We start from the raw sequence: 20406 nt of genomic DNA on the forward strand, positions 1-20406 counted from the left end.
TTCTGAAGATCTTGCTCTTTACAACGTCCTCTAGTGGACAAGTCACTATTATTATAGACATGAAAAGGTGTGCAATTAGGGGTATGTAGGTGGCTCAATGGTTGAGCATCTGCCTTTGGCTCAGGTCAGGATCCCAAGGTCCTGGGATCAAGTCTCACATCAGGCTCCCTGCAAGGAGTCTGCTTCTCCCTTTACCTATGTCTCTGCCTCTCTGTGTGTGTGTGTTTTTCATGAATAAATAAATAAAATCTTAAAAAAAAAAAAAAAAAGGTATGCAGTTAGGCCCCATTTGCAGTGCTCTTACTCCTAAACCACTTGTCTGCTTTGGGTTTAGATAACTTTACCCTTTCTATTAATTTTTGCACAACTATTGTTTTTTGTTCATTCACTCTGAATGATACGTGGTATGAAGGTAGCAAATTATGTTTTGTTTTGACCTCATTTACTCAGTTTTGAACAGGTAAGTGGAAATGCTGTGTTCATAGTTACTAACTTTCCACATTATAGGACCTGAGAAGTTAGAATAAGAAGTCCTTTAAACTAAAAGACTAACAATTTATCTAAATTAGAAGTATATTTGAATTATTTATGGGGGTCTTTTATTTCCTGGTTAATGTATATTACCTTCTAACTTTGCCAACAGTGATAAAATACAGCCTTGACATATAACTTTCTCAGAAAAGTACAATGTCTAGAGAGGGTGAAGTCTGTGCCCATCAGCATTGAGCCTACATCTTTGTCATATAAAGCACACTGAGATAACAGAGGACAAACAGCACTGGCTTGAGTCTAGCTTCAGTCCCAAATCTAAGAAGAGAGTTGAATAGTCGCTAACATTTTAATTTTCTTCCTTTCCTTCCCTCCCTTTCCCTTCTTCCCTTCTCTCTCTAGACACTGTACACATATTAACACATTTCTTCCCAATAATAACCCTCAGAGGTAGGCACAAGTTTTGTCTGTTTTATACATGCTACACAACTTTATTTTTTACTTCAGACAGGCAAGTTTCAGTTGAATCCCTTAGATTCAGATTTCAGAACCAATATACTCTATTGCCAAAGTCCTGGAGGGCCTTACGTCAGCAGTTCAGATGAGGAAAATAAACCAGTTGCTGTGTGGCCCAGGTGCCTTCTTCAGTTCATGAGATTTGTTTCATTAAAAAAGGGTGACATGCGAGAAGTTTCTGACTATCTTCAAAGATTTAGACTCAAATTTTAAATTTTTAGGGAGAGAACTCCAGAAACAGCCCAAAGAGGCATGGCTGGAGGTTCAGTCTCTTGCAGCACTGGTGTCTGTAGTCAAATATAGGATAGTGTCCGAAGCAACAGAATTGTTCCACACCTCAGCCCAGCCCCTTTCCATATTCCTACCTGTGGCAAAAAGGGGGGGGTCTCCATTATTTTTGTCATAATCTGCCTAAATTTGCTGGCACCTCTAATGCCTCCCTCTTCATCTAGAAATAATGTCATATATTCCCCTTAACTCTTCTATGCCTGCACTCATGGGCCCTCCATAGGCTCTGGCTGTACCCCACAGCTTCTCATCGCTTGATTTGTTCTGATGCCTGAAGGATATTCTCCTGTGCCCTGGTTTTCACCTCTCTGCTTAGAACATTCTAGTGAACACTGTAGTACTCTGCCTGCTTTGGTTTTAATTCTGGTTTCTCCTTTGTACTTTATCTTAAAACATCTCTTGGCCATAAGCTCTGCAACCCAAGTAAAGCTTCTGACACTACTGCCAAGGTCTGCCATCTACTTGCTTGCAATTAATTAAGATTACCTCATGATTCTGATCTTACCTGGCTCACAACCTCAGTTACAACTTCCTATTGCTCCGATTCCTTAGTCAATTTACTTCTATTTAGATTTTTTTAGTTTAATAAGCTCCCTAGTGTCTTAATTATTTGCCTAAGTAAGAATTTCAGATACTACAGAAGAATATTGAGATGTTCTAGATTCACTGGGGCATCTCCAGCTATACTATAGGTGCTGATTACTTAGTTGAATCAATAAATTAAGTAATACTTAATAAATGAAGTAATTAACTATTTTATTTTTTAAAAGATTTTATTTTTAATCTCCACAATGGATGTGGAGATTAAATTAAGTAATACTTAATAAATGAAGTAATTAACTATTTTATTTTTTAAAAGATTTTATTTTTAATCTCCACAGCCATTGTGGGGCTTGAACTTTCAACCCTGAGATTAAGAGTCACACACTCCACCAACTGAGCCAGTCAGGCACCCTGATTCAACTATTTTAAGTGGAGCATTTATTACAAGTCAAGCACAGGCATGGAAGTCACCACTTAGGCCAGTCTCGGCTCTTGTAGAGCTTTAGTGTGAGGAGACAATAAGCAAGTAAACAAGCAAATGATTTCAGAATGATAAATGCTGTCTTAATCCATTTGGATTGCTATAACAAAATAGCACAGAGTAAGTCACTTATATACAACAGAAATCTATTTCTTACGGTTGTCAGGGCTAGGAAGTCTAAGGTCGAGGTGTCAGTATAGTTAGGTGTTGGCTCTCTTCCGGGTTGCAGACTTCTCTTTGTATCCTTACATAGTGGAAGAAGGCTAATAAACTCTGTGTGGGCTTTTTCATAAGGGCAGTAATCCCATTCATGAAGACTCCACCCTCATGACCTAAGCACCTCCCAAGGACTCCACTTCCTAATACCACCACGTTGGGATTTCAAATTATGAATTTTGAGAGGACACAAATATTGAGACTATAGCAAATGCTATTATAAAACCTGAAAGAAGAATGAGAAAGATAGCAATGGGGGTTGAAAAGGTAAGCCTTGTCCACGTTTAAGTGAAATATACCATGTTGACTCTTAAAGAGATTATATCAGTTAACACTCTCTCCAAGAATTGAGAAGCCTGATTTCCCCATATCCAAACTAACATTGTATTGTTATACTTTATAAAGACTTTGCCAACCTAGGAGATGTAAAAATGGTATCTCATTGTCATTTTAATCACAATTTCTTTTATTTAAGAAATTGGGCCATTTCATAGTTTCTTTGCTGTGATTTTCTATGTCCTTTTCCCATGTGAGGTTTACATTTTTTTTTTAAAGATTATTTATTTATTCATGAGAGACGCAGAGAAGGAGAGGCAAAGACATAGGCAGAGAGAGAAGCAGGCTCCATACAGGGAGCATGATGTGAGACTGGATCCCAGAACTCCAGGATAACGCCCTGGGGGGAAGGCAGACACTCAACCGCTGAGCCACCCAGGCGTCCCGGTTTGCATTGTTTTGAATTGATCTGTTTAAGAGTTCTTTATATAGAACAATTAGCACTTTGTCACATGTTCTAATGTGTTCTCCAATTCGTGTTTTAACTTGCTGTGATATTATATCCACATAAAAGGTAAGCTTCCTTCTTTATGCTTGTCTCTAAATATTTGGAGAACAAAAAGAATTTTGGGTCAGGTTCCCTAGCAGCTAACTTAAGATAAAGTTTCATGTGCAGTGATTTATTAAGGAAGTTTTCTCAGGAAAAAACGCTTAAGGAGAATAAAAGAAGCAGAAGTTGTAGCCAAGAAATGATGCAATTTCAACGAGGTCCTGAGGAGGGCAGCATAAGCTTGCTCACTCAAGGGATCCAGGTAAGGGCTGCGGGAAGCAAAACCACAGTGAATGGCACACTAACTATGGGAACAAGATACACAACAGATTATATAAGGGACCTAGGGGGACCTGTGTGAGCGTTGCCAGTGTCTGTTAATAATATATGGTTCAAGGACCAATGAAAAGAAAGAATAGGGAAGTTCAAACGCAACATTTGATTTCAGTGTGGAAATCTTATTATTTACTTGTGATTAATTATTAAACTAGGCAACAGAAGGAATCTACCCAGTCAGGACAATTTAGTTCACCCTGACCTAGTCACTAGTGATTACTCATGTACAATTTGTTTTCTCCTCTCCCTTACCTCTTCCTGGATTTTGACAATCAACCCCAATGGTGACAAAGTTCTGGAGAAAGTCAGTTTTGAATAAGTTGAAAGCCAAGTAAATAACTATAGGTTAAACTTTGGAAGTCTATGAAAGGTGATTGAAAAGGGGATGCTTGGTCTTGGCTAAGGAATACAAGATTTAACCTTGTACTATTGCTAATAAAGAACATCTTTGCTGTATTTCTGGAGCAACTGGAAAATAGCCCCTGATATTGACTCTCATTAGCATCTCAGAATATTTTTTCTTGGAGGATATAGGCTCCACAAAGGAAATGTTATTTTTTTTCTTAAAGATTTTATTTATTTCTTTATATGAGAAAATGAGAGAATACAAACAGGGGGAAATGCCATTCTTAATCCTCTTGTGAAGTAAAATTTTATCTTATAAGAATCAAGCTGAGAGCATTTGAAAAACTCTTATGACTCGTTTAATGGTGAAGACTTTTCTAGAACAGAGCATTAACTAATTTGGGGCTGACTTCTTCCACCTGTCACTTTCAGGCATGTCATGTATGTAGATGAGTGATTCCCTAGGATTAGATGGGGGAATTGGGGAATAATGAAGAGTGACTGCTAAAGGGTTTGTAGTTTTGGGGGGAGTGATAAAAATATTCTAAAATTTAATGGGGTAATGAATGCACAACTCTGTGAATATAGTAAAAACCACTGAAATGAATACTTTGATGAATTATATAATATGTGAATTATATCTCAATTAAGTTGTACAATTTTTTAAAAATCCTCTGTATAAGAAAGCAACCCAAATTTTTGACACTTAGAATTCTCACAGATTAAAATCAAGAAAATATGAATTCATTATGAAAAATTGCTAAACACACAAATAAATATGGTATTATTATTAAGGTTAGCAAGAATAAGAAACATTAAATATACAATCTCCTAATATTCAAGAATTATAAATATCAAATATTAAATATTAAATATCTATGTATAAAAGGCTAAAAAGTAGCAATATGGAATAATAAAAATGATTAAGCAAAAACTATCAAATGATAAGCAGGATAAGCAGAAAAAAAAAAAACCATTTAGACCCTAAACCAAAACTACAGAACTCCAAAATTAGACTTGTAAAATGGGCCAGATTACTTACAAAGGAAGGCAATTAGATAGAAAGCAGTTTTATCAAAAAAAAAAAAAAAAGAAAAAGAAAGAAAGAAAGCAGTTTTATCACCAAAAACAATAAGAAACTATGATAAGGATCTACAAAATGCTAAGGGAAAATAACCATCAATCTATACATTTATACCCACTGAGACTAACTTTCTAAATTAAGGGTAAAATTAAGAAATTATCAAATTAAAAACATAGAGAATTCTCCCCCAGTAGACTTTCACTAATGGAACTATAAAAGATGATCCTCAGTAAAAAGGAAAGTGATCCTAGACAGAAATTTGATATATAAAAATGTAAAATGAGGGAATCAAAGGTAAATACATAAGTAAAGCTAAAGTGTCTATATATAATAAAAATAGTAATCATGTTTAATTTGGGAAATTAAAATGAAAAGAAGTAAAATACTGGACAGAAATGCAATTTAACAGGAAGGAAGGAAGGAAGGAAGGAAGGAAGGAAGGAAGGAAGGAAACAAGAAAAGAAAGGAGAAAGAAAAGAAGAAAGAAGGGAGAAGTAGAGAGAGGAAAGCATTCCCACATTATGGCTTTCACAATTCTTAAGAACAATCTGTTTGCGGTCAGTACCACCTAGGTTGTGAAGCAGAACTCCAATTAATGTTTTTTAAAAGATTACATTACTTTTTCTTCTCTTATTATTTAGCTTAATGTTTTTCTCACTGGGAATACACATGAGAGTTGATTGGGGAGCTTTTTCAGAATATGCATGTAAGTTCAAGACTTTTGACACCACAGTAGCTAGAAGGCCCAAGAATGCTTGTTTTGGGTTGGCTCCCCAAATGATTTTAATATGCGTCTCTGGCTAGCAAGTTATTATTTATTGTTTTAACAAATATTTTTCAGGTACTTCCTGTGTGTCTGGTCTGAGTTTGATCTAGAGATACAATGGTGAATAAGATGTCCCTGCTTTTCAGGAAATTTTAGTGAGTAGCAGAAGGAAAAAATTAAATGAAAAAAGCGTCCACCATCCAGGATGTAGTAGTTGCATAGATTATTCATTATTTCCCAATCTCCTGTTCCATTTTTTAATGGTCTAGCCAAATGGCTGTCAGGAATAATAAAGACCACATTTGCCAGTCTTCCTTGCTGCTAAATGGAGTTGAGTGATCAAATTCTACCAAAGGATATAAACTAATGCATTATTTCCCCAGATGGTTTCTGGGAAATATACATTAACAGAGATTTATTGTGTTTGCTTTATTTGGACTTTCTTCCATTGTGCTGCCTGGAATTCAGAGGCAATAGCTAGAATGTCATGTACTATCTTGAGATGATCAGGTAGTGAGTTTGACAATATTTAGTCCCTGTGTTCTTTGTGGAAGAGAATCTTGCACTGTCTACCTCCAAAGGGCAAAATAAATTAATATTTTTTAAAGAGAGTAAGGACAGATTTCATATGCCCAGAGGGAAATATAGATTCTAAGAATACAAACAAATTAATTTAAAATCAATAAGTGCTCCTTGGTGAAAGAGTATAGCATCCTTGTACACTTAGGTGTATAAACAGTGCAATAGGCAATATAGTAGAAAAATAATATTTATTATTTATTTTTTCCTTGACAAAGGAATTGTGTTATTTTGGGTGTAGCAATAAATTTGATTGCAGAAAATTACTTCTCTTAGTATCTTAATATAACAGAATGCAATAAGCAGTCTCAATGGTGACCTAAGATTTTTATTTTCCGAATACAAAGAATGGAGTATGTACTCTGTTCTAAGTTTCCATAACAAAAGGGATTTGAAGTGAATTTCATTGAAGTGAAAAATTAATGGTTCCTGGATCTGCAGAGAATAACAAAGTGTCAAGTTCATAAACAAATGTTCAGCAATATTAAAAATTTTCCAAGTTCTTAAAATTAGCATTAAAGACAGAGGAATCAGTAAGTTTATACATTTAGTTCTCTAGTAGAAACAAAAAGCACAATATTAAGATTCACTTTGATACATTTATTTTTCCCATTATTGAAATTTATTCTATCATTTTGAATTCTAATAATAGAGCTGCTGCCCAAGATTTAGAATAAGCAAATTTCTAAAAAATATTGAATAGAACCTATTTATTACTTTATATTTGAGGTACATGACTTAATAATGGCTTATGCTGGTTAGTTGGTCAATTTTGGCTTTTGTATTTGGATCCTTTTAGAGTTCCATAACCACTAGATCTTAAGAAATTTTAGATTAGTTTAGCTATACCCAGAAAGTGTATCTAAAACATGATGGTCCAAATCCCTGCTCTGCTGAGTTGGGTGTACTTGGACCCAGGCTCGAGCTTGTAAATAAACCCTCTTGTGATTGCAAAAAAAAAAATAAAATAAAATAAAACATGATGGAAATACATTTCTTTTTTTCTTTTTATTTTTGGAAATACATTTCTAATGTATAAGGTCATGAGTTGCCTCCAATATGATTAGATAGAAGTGAAAATGAAACCCAAACAAGACAGTTGTATTTTAGAGATCCTTTGACAGCATACAGAGAAGTTCCTCATTTCCTTTTAGAGCTGAATCTTATCCCATTGTCTAGATCTGCTATAATTCACTTAACAAGCCCTATGTTGATATACAGGTGGGTTCATTCTCCTTTATTTATTTTTTTGCAATTTATTTGTTGATAAAACTGATTATTTGTCCTATAAAGCTCCTTAAGAGCTGAATTTTGATTATTATACCCCTGTCATGTTGTTCTGCATTTTCCTTTGTTCCTAATGTTTCTTGTGAATTTGAAGATACCTGATCAGATTTCTGTTGATTTCTAGAAGGATTTATCCTTAGCTAGTGTTACATACTTTGGTTAGGTGGTATGTAATGTCTGGCTTTATCTTTTATCATGATGTTAGCAGCCGTGATGATCTGTGCCTTATTCATTAATTCATTAGGAATTGCAAAATAGTTATATTCCGATAGTCTCATACTTTCTTCATTTATTCCCTTGAATATTTCCTTCCTCCACTCTTTGGTTACCCTGAGGTGTATAGAGTTCATATACGATATGGATAATAAATGGTTGGTTTTTCCCTTGTATTTAACAGTTTTCAAAGTAATAAGTTGGTTCCTTAATATTCTTCAAAGGTGATCAATGAAGGTTTTTCTTTAATATCATTTTGACTTCATGGATTGCACTTCTTTAATGACTCTTGAATTTTCCCACATTTGGCAGCAGAAGACTCTAAGTTGACTAGTGAGTATTTTTGATATAATTCTAGTGATGTTTGATAGCATCCCTGCTTAGTAGTATAACAAGATATTTCTGATTATTGCGTACATTTCCTTCTTAGACCTAAAATCGGACATTTACTTAAGAGAACTTGGTTTCTTTTATATGTAAATGATATTTAGAGTATGCAAGCTAAGGGTACATTGCTAGTAGATTAATTTAACCATTTTTCTTACATGGGGTCAAAAAAAGCACTGAATACCTGATACCAGAATCAGTATATTTGTAGGTTATATATCTATAGATTAGTATAAAGAAATTTGGTACAAATAAATCTCCTGTATTCTGCTGAGATCTGATGAAAAGATAACTAATTTAAGTTTCTTAAATGCCCCAAGAAGGGGCACCTGGTGGCTCAGTTGGTTAAGCATCTGCCTTTCACTCAGGTCATGATCCTGGGGTCCTGGGTCCTGGGATTGAGCCCTGCATCTGCATTGGCCACACTGCTCAGTGGGGAGTCTGCTTCTCCCTCTTCTTCTGGCGCTCCCCCCTTTTTGTGCCCTCTCTCTCTCTCTGTCTCTCTCAAATGAATAAATAAAATATCTTAAAAAGAAAAACAAGTTTCCCAAAAAAGGGCTCAAGGCCTGGATACTTCTTTGCAATATTAAGTAGTCATTTCAATACTCTGAATCATATGTAACTTTTTCTTCAAAATAGAGATAATATTGCCTGTCACAGCTTTTATGAAGACCCATATTGAAAGTACTTGATAATAATAGTTAACATTTGTTAGGAGTTTTTTATGTGCCAGGTTTTATACTAAGTATTTTACCTACTTGATTTCATTAAGTCAGTATAAAAGGACAAAAGAAACCATTATTGTCTCCCTTTTATAAAATAGAATATTGCAGATTAGAGAGGATAAGTACCTTACTGTTTCCATAAAGGGAAGTTAGGACAATCTAAAGAAGCTATGGTCATTAAGCAGCTCAGGAAGTAGATTTCCTTTCCAGCAGAAGTAAGCCAAATTAAACAGAGAATCTACGACTGGAATATCTGGAGTTTGATTGAACATGATTAGAAATAGTAGGCCAAATTAAATTTTAAAAATGCATTACATTCATGGTCAAAAGCTGAAAGAATATATTTGGATTCCATTACAACCAGTTAGGTTGGAAAGAAAACTCAGCAACTCCAAACTCTTTCCTTTTCAAAAAGGAAAGAAAACTTTTCCTTTTGCCAAGGGGGGGGGGGGGGGGGGGGAGTTAGAGGAGTTTTTTTTTTTTTTTAAGTTTTTTATTTTAATTCCACTGTAGTTAAAATACAGTGTTGTATTAGTTTCAGGGGTACAATATAGTGATTCAACAATTAGTGCTCATCATGATAAATGTACTCTTTAATGCTCATTACCTACTTCACCCATCCCCACCACCAGATTCGGTTCTTTTACAAACTGGCTCTTTGACTTTGCCAAGTGATTCATTCTCTTTAGGCCTGAGTTCTTCAACAGAGGAGTTAAACTACAGATTTCAAGAGCTAACGTTCTAGGATTAGAATAGAACACTAATGCTTGAGTATTTGAGTATGGTTTGGCAATATCTTACTATTAATGTGTAGAATTAAAAAAAAAAACAACCCTTATCATAAATAATGTAGCTGCCATTGATTCAAGTTACTGAACCATTGAATGACTCATTCATTCAAAATACTTAGGACACATACTATGTGCTAGGCACTATAGCAAGTAGTATTCTAGCAAATACTGAACATAATGAAGTCCTCATTTTTCTAGTTTACATTCTAGTAAGGGAAGACAGAAATAAACAAATATGTAATATACACCATTGTCAGATGATGATAAATACTACAGGCCAAAAGATAAAAAGAGCTAATATTTGATATAAATTGCTTATTTATATATTTAATATCTGTCTCTTCCAGCTAAAATGTAAATTCTGGGAAGACAAGCCTCTGTTTTGTTCAAGCATACATTTCAACAGTGCCTGATAAGAAGTAATGCTTAATAAATTGATGAATGTAAAAACTGATTATTAGGTGAATTAATGAATTAGGAGGGTGATCTGGAAAGTATTCTCTGATGAAGTGACTAAACGGTAAAAGCTTGACATTTAAAAATTAAAATTTATGGGGGGCACCTGGGTGGCTCAGTCCTAAGCTTCTTACTCTTGATTTTGGCTCAGGTAATGGTCTTGGAGTCATGAGATGGAGAACCACATCAGGCTCCCTGGTCAGCGGGGAATGTGCTTGGGATTCACCCTCTCCTTCTCCCTCTGCCCCTTGCCTCCTCTCTGTCTCTTTCAAATAAACAAACAAACAAACAAACTTATGGAAAATTGTTGATGAAATTTTGCTCCATCCAGTCGATAGATTATTATGTGGCTTTAAAGATGACATTCAAATAACATTTATGAAGATTATGAAATAGTACGAAGTCTGCTTATAGCATGGTTAAGTGAAAAACACAGGACACAAAATTATGCATGATTTGTATTACAATCATGTAAAAAAAAAAAAAAAACACTTTAGAAGACTAGAAATACACCAAAAGTTGCCAATATGTCAAGAGTGATTATTTGTGACTTTCCTTATTTTTCTATTTTCTAAGTTTTCTATGTGATTATATCATCTTTGATATAAAAAATAAAATTTTTAAAAGTTTATGCAATGATACCTCTCATTCATAGTATTGTAAAAGTTTTTTGTTTTCACTTGTATTTCACATTTAGAAATTAGACCTTAACCATGTCCATTAGTCTGACAAGCTGGACTCAGAGCTAAAAACAGCACACTTGGATTGAAAGGTTTCCTAGAAAAGAGAAAAGATGCCTTCTATTATAGCATTATATGTATCTAGGGTTTACCTTCTAAGTAGATTTTCTCCAGGGGTAGAACATGCCTCTCAACAACGCATAAGTGGTTTATAAATAGAACATAACGGGGATCCCTGGATGGCTCAACAGTTTAGCACCTGCCTTTGGCCCAGGGCGTGACCCTGGGGTCCCAGAATCAAGTCCCACATCGGGCTCCCTTCATGGAGCCTGCATCTCTTCCTCTCTGTGTCTCTCATGACTAAATAAATAAAATCTTTTAAAAAAAGAAAACATAACATCAGAAAGAGGAAATTGGGGACGCCTGGCTGGCTTAGTGGTTGAGTATCTATCTGCCTTTGGCTCAGGTTGTAATTCCAGGATCCTGGGGTCAAGTTCCGCATTGGGCTGCCTGCATGTAGCCTGCTTCTCCTTTTGCCTGGGTCTCTGTCTCTCTCTGGGTCTCTCATGAATAAAGTAAAAAATCTTCAAAAAAAAAAAAAAGAAGAAGAAGAACGAGGAAATTGGTCAAGACTTTGTTTTATTCTAAGTGTTTCTGTTACTTTGATGATTAAGGGAAGATAGTTGAAGATTAGCAACATGTATAAGAGCCAAAGTATGCATGGGATGTGCTATTCCATTTACTTTTGAGAATCCACTGAGCTGAGAACTGTATTACCAAATTTCAGATGAGAAAATGGGAAATATAAATAACTTACCTAGAGTTGCACATCCAGTTGAGTAATGAAAGCATGATTTAAATTAGATTCAAACTGACTCTAAACCACTGCTTAAAAACTTACATGTGGGAACCAAAATATCAAATATTTTTGGTAGAACCCCTTCTCAATGGCACTTCTGGGTCCCTTAAATGTTTATTAAATATATTTTTAGTGATGATTTTTGTTGAAAAAGACACAAACTACATTTTTAGTAGTATGACATCAATTTCTGGATTTAGAGCAATGTCAGCCTAGGCAAACGTGAATACTCTCCTGAAGCCTTTTACGGTGTTTAAATTGCCACGGTCTGTGAAAGAAGGACTCATAGTGGAAAAGAGAAGCCCCATATTGGAATAGATGGCTTTGCAATGAGTTGAAAACAGTTCCATTTGCCTCAGCCTCTGCACCTCCCATGAGAAGCTACATCAGGACCTAGTTTTGCACTCAGTGAGCTCAGGTGGGGAACAGAAGCCCAGTGTGAACCTAAGGCTGGGACAAGGAACTTTGCATTTGGTCCTTTTCAGTAGATCGAGTGACCAGTTCATACCCTGAGGTGACTTCTTCCATTGATTCAGATAATTGCTTAGCAATCTGTCCTTAATACATTTCTAGGCAAAACAAACAAACAAACAAAAAAACACCCACAGGCTTTGAAATCAATAATTTAATATGTATATGTACATACACATATGTTCATATAAAGACTAAAATATACGGGTCTAGTTTGAATACAGCTTAAACATTCCAGTAAGGAAGAGGACTGCACTGATTTTATTCCTGGATCTGGTTTCTTAACCAAATCAGGGCCAAATAAAGCAATATGCTCTTGTTTATGTTAAGTGACGTACATAATGTCTACTTATGCTACCTTTTCAATGTATTTCATAAGAGAAAAAAAAAAAGTCCTAAGTTTCATCTTTTCTTTAAGTGACTACTCTACAGGGCACACAGTTCCATTTAAACTCAATTATGTCATGACCAGATACTCTGATAACCTGCTAAAACCAGCAGGCCTAGTGTTATTAGTGAGCTAGAAAAAGAGAAAACCCCAGAGCAGCCGTCAGCCGTCTTTGTTCCTCTACAGTCGGCTCCTTCGTATCCCTGATAACAGTGACAGGAAAACTTCTCCTCCAACGCTTCCAGGTCCATATCAGATGCTTTTCCTTTCACAATAAATTCTCCATCCTTGGAGGCCTCTATGTGGTAACTTGCAGGGTTCAAGTGCAGGTAATCAGGAGCTTTCCATACCTTCCTTATGCATCTCCCGTTACTCCTGCACAGGTGAAGGCTGCACACCTCAGCCGCTCTGGTCACATTGACTATGTAGTGTCCTAAGTCAGAACTCACATACTGCTTCACCTTTGTACAGTTGCCCTAGAAATGTAGAAACAAATGGGTCTTAGTGGGTTTTGGCACTAATAGGGTTAGAGCATTTGGGCCCACAAGGCAGTTCTTTGGACCTGAGTGAAACCTAACATTTGGCTCCTGTTGTTGATCTCTTAGGCTCAGATGCTGCAACACAGGGAACCTGATCAGGAAAGCTGCAAGGGGGCACCTGGGTGGCTCAGTGATTCAGCATCTGCCTTCAGCCCAGGGTGTGACCCCAGAGTCCTGGGATTGAGTCCCACATCAGGCTTCCCACAGGGAGTCTGCTTCTCCCTCTGCCTATGTCTCTGCTTCTCTCTCATGAATAAATAAATATAATCCTTCCAGGGAAAAAAGAAAAAAGAAAAAAGAAAGGATGCAAGTCCAAGAGGCAGGAGATGGAGAATAGGTTACACTAGGGCTAAGCAACTGAACTTGTCAATGGGTCCCAGAGTCAGCATATGATGACCTTGCCTTCTTTCCATTTACATCTTTTTTTCTCCTTCTGGCCCCCCACATTAATGGAATGTGAAAAAAAGAACAAACCCAAATTAGAAATCATGCCAGAGTTGCTGTCCTCTGGCCACCTTTCAGGGTTGTGTAGGAACCTGAATTCTCATATTCTACCAGTTAATTGTTAAGTGGCAACCTGTAGCTTCCTAGATTTTCCTGTTATTTATGCTCAAATATCAACTGCCCTGGATTCTGGACATCTGTACACAATTGAAACACAGGAAAGCCTGGAAGGCTGACTGGATCATTTTTTTGTGGTTCCGATTATGTGTTCTAAACAGAGGCCACCTGGTTTGTGCACTCAGCATCCTGATGGAGCTCCTCTCTTGAGCCGCATGGGCTGGGGGAGGGAATGTCACACCTAGAGGGTCAGGAATTGATTCTCCCCACTTCTACCAAATTCTTATATTAGACAGAGGAAACTTTAACCTTATATTGTCACAGTTTCATGACAGGTACCTTGACAGCAACAAATTGAGCCTGTGCAATCCTAAGAATAATATCAGATCATCATGAACTTGCAAAAAATTCAATTTAACAAAAAGTGTTGAGGATACGAGCATTACAATTCCAGGCAAACATATCGTATTATAGAGATATAAACAAACAGCATCTGGAAATACAGAAGAGGCTGTGACTAATGTGGATTGGGGAAAACTAGAAAGATTTATTAGGGTAAATAATATCTGAGCTGGGAGAAATTTGAGAAGAACTATATAGGTCTCATTTTAAATGCTATTAATTTTCAGCTAACTTCTCCATAAAGAAAAAATAGATTCAATGCGGAGATTAAAAAGTTACCATCTGTTTCTTCTTCTCAAAATAGGATATGACACATTGTATGTAGTAGTTAAATGCAAGGGCTCCAGTCAAACTGCAGTTAATGCCATTAACTCGCCTAACTAGCTATTTACCCTAGTTGGATTTCCTCTTTTGTTTCATTTATAAATAAATAACCCTACCGCATAAGGGTTATTATGACCAGTAAGTGAGCACATCCAAAACAAAAAGCAATTAGCACAATCCCAGCACATAATAGTCTACAAATGTCAGTAATATGATTACTATCTTAACAAAAGTTAATAATACTATTGAGCTCCTTCTATGTATTAGGCACTGATTTGGACTTGAAGTCTAAAGCTGGTTTATTGTGGGAGCCATGAGAGCTCCAACTGGAGTTAGCTATAAAAAAAAAGAGCAAATACTTTAAATAATATTAACTATACCTTCAAGGTACTGCCTTACCTCAGACGAAGTTAAATTCATGTCTCCCCAGATAACAATGCCTGCAGCTCCCAAGGCAGCACTTTCTCCAATAGTACTGATTAGATCTTGCTAGATTGAAGACAATAGAGTTCATTATTCATTTGGCTATAAAACAGCATGCCAGGGATTAGGATTCGAGGTTGAGTTCAATATAATAGGATGATTCTTTAGTTCTCAGAGTAAAATAGATATTGAATAAACCAAGGCTCTAAGTTATACTCCATATTCACATGGAAGAGCATACTAAATATTTTTAAGGAAAAGCTTGAATTTTCCCAAACAGGATATTATTTTGATGACAGCCTAGAAATAGCCAACAGAAGCTGTTTAATCAAAGTCAACTAAGGTCACATGCACACAAACCAGCCATCCGTACATGGCCCAGAAATTTTTCTTCTCCGAATGTAAAGAATACCTTGCATTCCTCTTAGCTAAATTCTCTTCCCTGTTTGCAACACTCCCCTGAGGACTTTGCCTCCACAGGGACCCGGAGGGGGTTTGTGTCATTTGGATCCCAAGACCAGGCAAAGCAATACAGTGTTAAGGCCCTGCAGGCTCTAATTTGGTCTAGCCCCTTCTTAGGTGAGATAGGCTGGCTAGATGGGGCTAGAGCAGGGCATTTCCCTTGCAAGTGGGAGACCCGAGCCAACTGGAGTTGAGTATTTATTCCACCCCCCCACCCCGCACCCCCCCCCCCCCCCCCCCCCCCCCCCCCCCGTGCCCCCTTCACTTAGGCTCTGCTAAGTCCCCAGTAGGTTTGGCTCTGGTTGAATAGTTTCTCCTGAGGGCAGACTTTGTTAAGAAGAACAGAATGTTGTTGAGTATTCAAAACAGTTCTTTTTCTCCTGCCCCCTGCTAGATGCATAAGATTTTTCTCTGATATTCATTGTGAGCACCTGATAAGCTTTTAGAGGGAAAACTCACAAAAGTACATACCCACCCATGACTGAGTCCCCTGGAGTTTTTATTTCTCAGATTTGTCTTCACTGAGTCTCTAGCAACTCATCAATTGTAATTCAGATTTCCCTACTCTGGCAGTGGTTCCCACAGAGATTTCTGATCTAGTAAGTTGTGATTCTCTGTATTCTCTGTAATTCACCTCAAATTTTGAGGGCAGGAATTTGTCTTGTGTCCTCATGAATCTAAAAAGAGTTGATTTTTCTTTTTCTTTTTTCTTTTTTTTATGAAGCTTTGATTTTTCAGTCTGTTTAGTTTTTCACTTGTTAGGATGGAGTGGCAATTTCCAAGCTTCTTACCATGCTGAATCAGAAACTCTATATTACATATATTTTTGTAGCGTCTCAAATTTTCTCATTTGATTTTCATAGTATTACCGCTAGGTAGGTAGGGCAGGTAATAGTGCCTCATTGTATATCTTAAGACGCTGAGGTACTGAGGTCTGGATAGGTGAGGAAATTTGCTACTTATTGTTAAATCATTTTTGTAATCCTAACTATATATGTTTGTATATACTTGTGCAAACACACACATACACGACTACTCTAAAGTGCAGATATCAGAGTGCTGGCTGGCTCAGCCAGTGAAACATATGACTCTTGATTTCAGGTTTGTTAAGTTCGAGCCCCACATTGGGTATAGAGATTACTTAAAAATAAAAAATCTTAAAAATAAAGTGCAGCTATCTTGGGGGAAGATTAGAAATGGAAGCCATTATTTGTCATTTATGATTTGGTGTAAATGAATATCGTTTCAAAAGGTTTCAAAAATTTTGTGGGCATATTTTTACAGAGGGTAGAGTAAAATGGTGGCTGAACTGATGGTTTGAAATATTTGGAAATACCTTCCCATTCAGAAAGTTTTCAGAATGTTACAGAATGATTCCTGGGCCTGTCAAAGAGAGCTGCTTCTTCTTCTTTCTTTTTTTTTTTTTTTTAAATATTTTTTATTTATTAGAGATACAGAGAGAGAACCAGGCTCCATGCTGGGAGCCTGACGCGGGACTGGATCCCGGGTCTCCAGGATCACACCCTGGGCTGAAGGCGGCGCTAAACGGCTAAGCCACCAGGGCTGCCTGAGAGCTGTTTCTTAATGATACCCTAACCTTTGTTCCTTATTTCTTTGGAACAGAAACATTTCTGAGGTTATAGCTACTCAAGGAAGCTTATCTAGGTTTATAGAATGTGCACAATGTACCAGTAGTCTAAACTAATCTTTCAATATGAACACTTCATCCTTTAAAGTTTATTATTTCTTTCAAAAGTAAATGTATTATCATCAAAGATAGAAACTTGTTTAAGCCAAATATAAAATGTAAAGAAGTTTCATAGAAGGAAGTAGTATTTAACTTTCAGTTCCAGGGTCAAGAAGTTCTAGAGAACTTTTTAAACCTCCTGGGTAGTATTGATTTCCTATCGTTATTAATCATTTGTTGCTGACTTTTCTGGAAGTACAAATATCAGTTCACAATAAAGACTTTTTTTTCTTACTGACCTCATCAATGGTGTCCAAGGCTTAGCATTTACCAAATCCCGATACATCTGTGCCTTTTCTTCCTCTGAGGATTAAGCTGTACTCCCTATATGCTCCATAGATACCTATTGGTCATACTAACATCCTCATCTGGATGAGCCTTCTCCCTTGGGTGCCTCACAGTCAGAACATCTTTATATTTTAAGACACACTGATGAATTGAAACTTGTAATGGTGGAGAAGGAAGAAATGTGATAAGCCCATAGTATCCAATAATATCTTAAAATACCACTATACCACCCATGTAAAAGCCTGAACGAGTCTCAACTCTTCTTAACATAGTAAGTCTACACATAATTACCCAAGTCCAACCACTAGAGTGTCATCTGCTTTTAAGTTTTTATTTCTAGAAGTTTCCATCTGAGTGAGTAGAGTAGCAAGGGGAGAAGAAGGCAGAGATAATTGGGCCAAAAGTTCATCTATTTTAAAAGTTACCCTTGTGGTTTATGGGAGGTCTTTGGCTACAGTAGTAAAATAAATAGACTAAAACTTGTATTTGTAAGTTTTAACCTAGGATTGCAAAATCATGGACTGGTGATGAATTTATGATGGAATTTAAAAACTTGCACCATTCTTACCAACTTTCCATTAGCTATGGTCATAGAGTCAAGAATAAACCAGATGGCTAAATCTATAGATCCACCTACTTTTTGCAGATTTGTAATGCCCCTATGCCTTTAAAAAATTTTTTTAATTTTTAAGAACTATTTAATTGTGGTAAAAAGGCATATAAAATTTACTACCTTCACCATTTCTAAGTGTATAGTTCAGTAGTGTTACATGTATTCACATTGTTGTGCCTCTCTTGTACCTTTTATCAAAACCGGTATTACACATTAAAAAGAAAACATTTTCCTCTTGATATTAGATGGTGAGGCCAGAAGCAAGAACACTTCCAATTACACTTCCACATGTGTGAGCAAACTACTCCATTTTAAAATCCCCTCTCTGACTTTCCAGCTGGTCCACCACTACCTGCTCCAATAAAGGCCAATCATGAGGGAGCACCATCAAAGTTGGGGAGGAAAGTGGGGAGGAGTTGTTCTTATTGTCTTCTAACCTTCCTTCCATACCATGTTCCTTAAAAGAATGATAAATAATTAAGATTCAGTTGGCATAAATAAAGAGTCTAAGTGGATGGTAGTTTAGGAACAATTATGCTCTTAGGAAAGAGCATAATTGGGAATTCTTCAAAGAAGAGAATTAACAAAGAAATGTCTGTTTTAGGGGCATCTTGGTGGCTCAGTAGGCTAAGCATCAGCCTCTGGCTAAGGTCATGACATCAGGGTTCTGCAATCAACCCTGTATGGGGTTCCCTGCTCAGCAGGAGTCTGCTTCTCCCTCTCCTTCTGCTCCTCGCCCTGCTTGTGCTCTCAGTCTCGCAAATAAATAGATAAAACCTTGAAGAAAAAAAAAAGTCTCTTTTAAGAACAGGATGGAAATCTCCCCATCTTTGCAAGGGATGTCTTACCTTAGAAAGAAAAAATAAGGGCTCATTTCTGTAGCCTAGCCTTGTGTAGACAAAGATAGGCAGAGCGTAATCATGGGATGTCATGGTGGAGATCCTCAGGGATTCATGCACTCGAAATCGCGAGAAGCGCAAAATGTTTTCATTGTTTTCAAGAGATTTTCTGACACCAATAGAAGGATATAAAGCAGCACTACTATTCCAGAGCCAAGAGAGCTCATTGTTTCTCAAAACTTCCTCTTCTGGGCATGACCCAGTATAATTCGGGGCATAAACATTATAATTGTGGCAATCAGGATATAAATAATAACCCCAGAGGCCCTTGGGTCTACTCTTAATTCCCAATTCGATGGTTTCCTTCATGAAAGCTTTTGCACTTTCTTCAAAGGTTGCTTTGGCTAAATATTCAATATCAGTAGCTGATACATTCTCTTGCATGTCAGAAATCAGTTTTCTTGACTTCTGTCTGTAGACATCTTTTGTGTTCCAGTTACGGGCCCACTGAGGTCGCCAGTATTCCCAGTCTATAACAGCAAGTCCATTGAAATCTTCAGCAGGGATGTAATAATTAATATCTTGGTCAGCTTTTTCTAGATGCACTTGCAAACTTATGTTCTGGGGGAGACCCCCATTAATGGGAACCCCCTGTGATGTATACCATGGATAGTATCCCAATCTGTTGACATAAAATATAGTGATATTTTGCCCCCTGGCCTTGGCCAGTGGGCTTCCAATAACCTGAAACATTTTCAAATTTAATCCTATATTGTATTTTATCAAACACTGATCCGTTGGGGCATTCCAAGCAGCTATAAAAGGTTTCCTTTGATAAATTGGAAGCCGGGCAGGTTTTAGAGAAGAGATAGACTTCAGAATGAAGAATATGAGCAGCCATGATGTGAGATGTATTGGTTGAACAACACAAAGCCTTAATTGTCCATCAGATAATACTTTCATAAGATAAAATCTTATCTTCTGCATTAATGTACTGTGGAAGACCTGTAGGGAGATGTAATTTTCTATTAGTGATAATTTGGAGGAAAAAAATTTAAATACTGGATGGATATTATTATTATTGGTATATATTTCTATTTTAAAGTGCTTTTTCTTTAAAGGTTTGAAAGAGGACTATACATAAATTGAGATATAGAAGCAAGGGTAGAATAGAAGCTTGCTTCTATTCAGAGGCAAGCAGTGCAATTTAATAAATATTCATGGAACTGGGATGCCTGGGTGGCTCAGTGATTGAGCATATGCCTTCAGCTCAGGTAGTGATCCTGGGTTCCTGGAATCGAGTCCCATATCAGGCTCCCAGCTTCTCCCCTCTGCCTATGTCTCCACCTCTCTGTGTCTGTGTCTCTCATGAATAAATTTTAAAAATCTAAAAAACAAAAACAAAAACAAAAACAAAACAAAACAAAACAAAAAACGAAAAACACTCACAGAACTTCATACCCTATGTCCAGAATATAAAAT

At 36.7% G+C, this 20406-nt stretch overlaps 1 protein-coding gene across 1 annotated transcript; it reads right to left on the reverse strand.

Annotated features, from left to right (window-relative positions):
• Positions 1-12551: 12551 nt before the first annotated feature.
• On the reverse strand, positions 12552-19915 carry HYAL4 (hyaluronidase 4). Its single transcript, XM_026018683.2, has 3 exons — positions 18934-19915; positions 14952-15041; positions 12552-13202 (listed from the first exon to the last, which is right to left on the reverse strand). Exons 1-3 carry the CDS (start codon positions 19909-19911, stop codon positions 12801-12803), a joined length of 1470 nt encoding a protein of 489 aa, XP_025874468.2. The 5' UTR covers positions 19912-19915; the 3' UTR covers positions 12552-12800.
• Between the last annotated feature and the right edge of the window lie 491 nt (positions 19916-20406).

Source organism: Vulpes vulpes, chromosome 7 (assembly GCF_048418805.1).
Source record: "Vulpes vulpes isolate BD-2025 chromosome 7, VulVul3, whole genome shotgun sequence".
Classification (NCBI taxonomy): domain Eukaryota; kingdom Metazoa; phylum Chordata; class Mammalia; order Carnivora; family Canidae; genus Vulpes; species Vulpes vulpes.

Bases quoted from the DNA above. Each gene is read 5' to 3' on its own strand.
- HYAL4 (XM_026018683.2), bottom strand. From the start codon at position 19,911: ATGCAGAAGATAAGATTTTATCTTATGAAAGTATTATCTGATGGACAA. The intron at 15,042-18,933 runs GTAAGACATCCC...TCTTCAATCTAG, and splicing joins CCTTATTTTTTCTTTCTAAG to CAAGATCTAATCAGTACTAT. The intron at 13,203-14,951 runs GTAAGGCAGTAC...CTACATTTCTAG, and splicing joins TGAATTTAACTTCGTCTGAG to GGCAACTGTACAAAGGTGAA.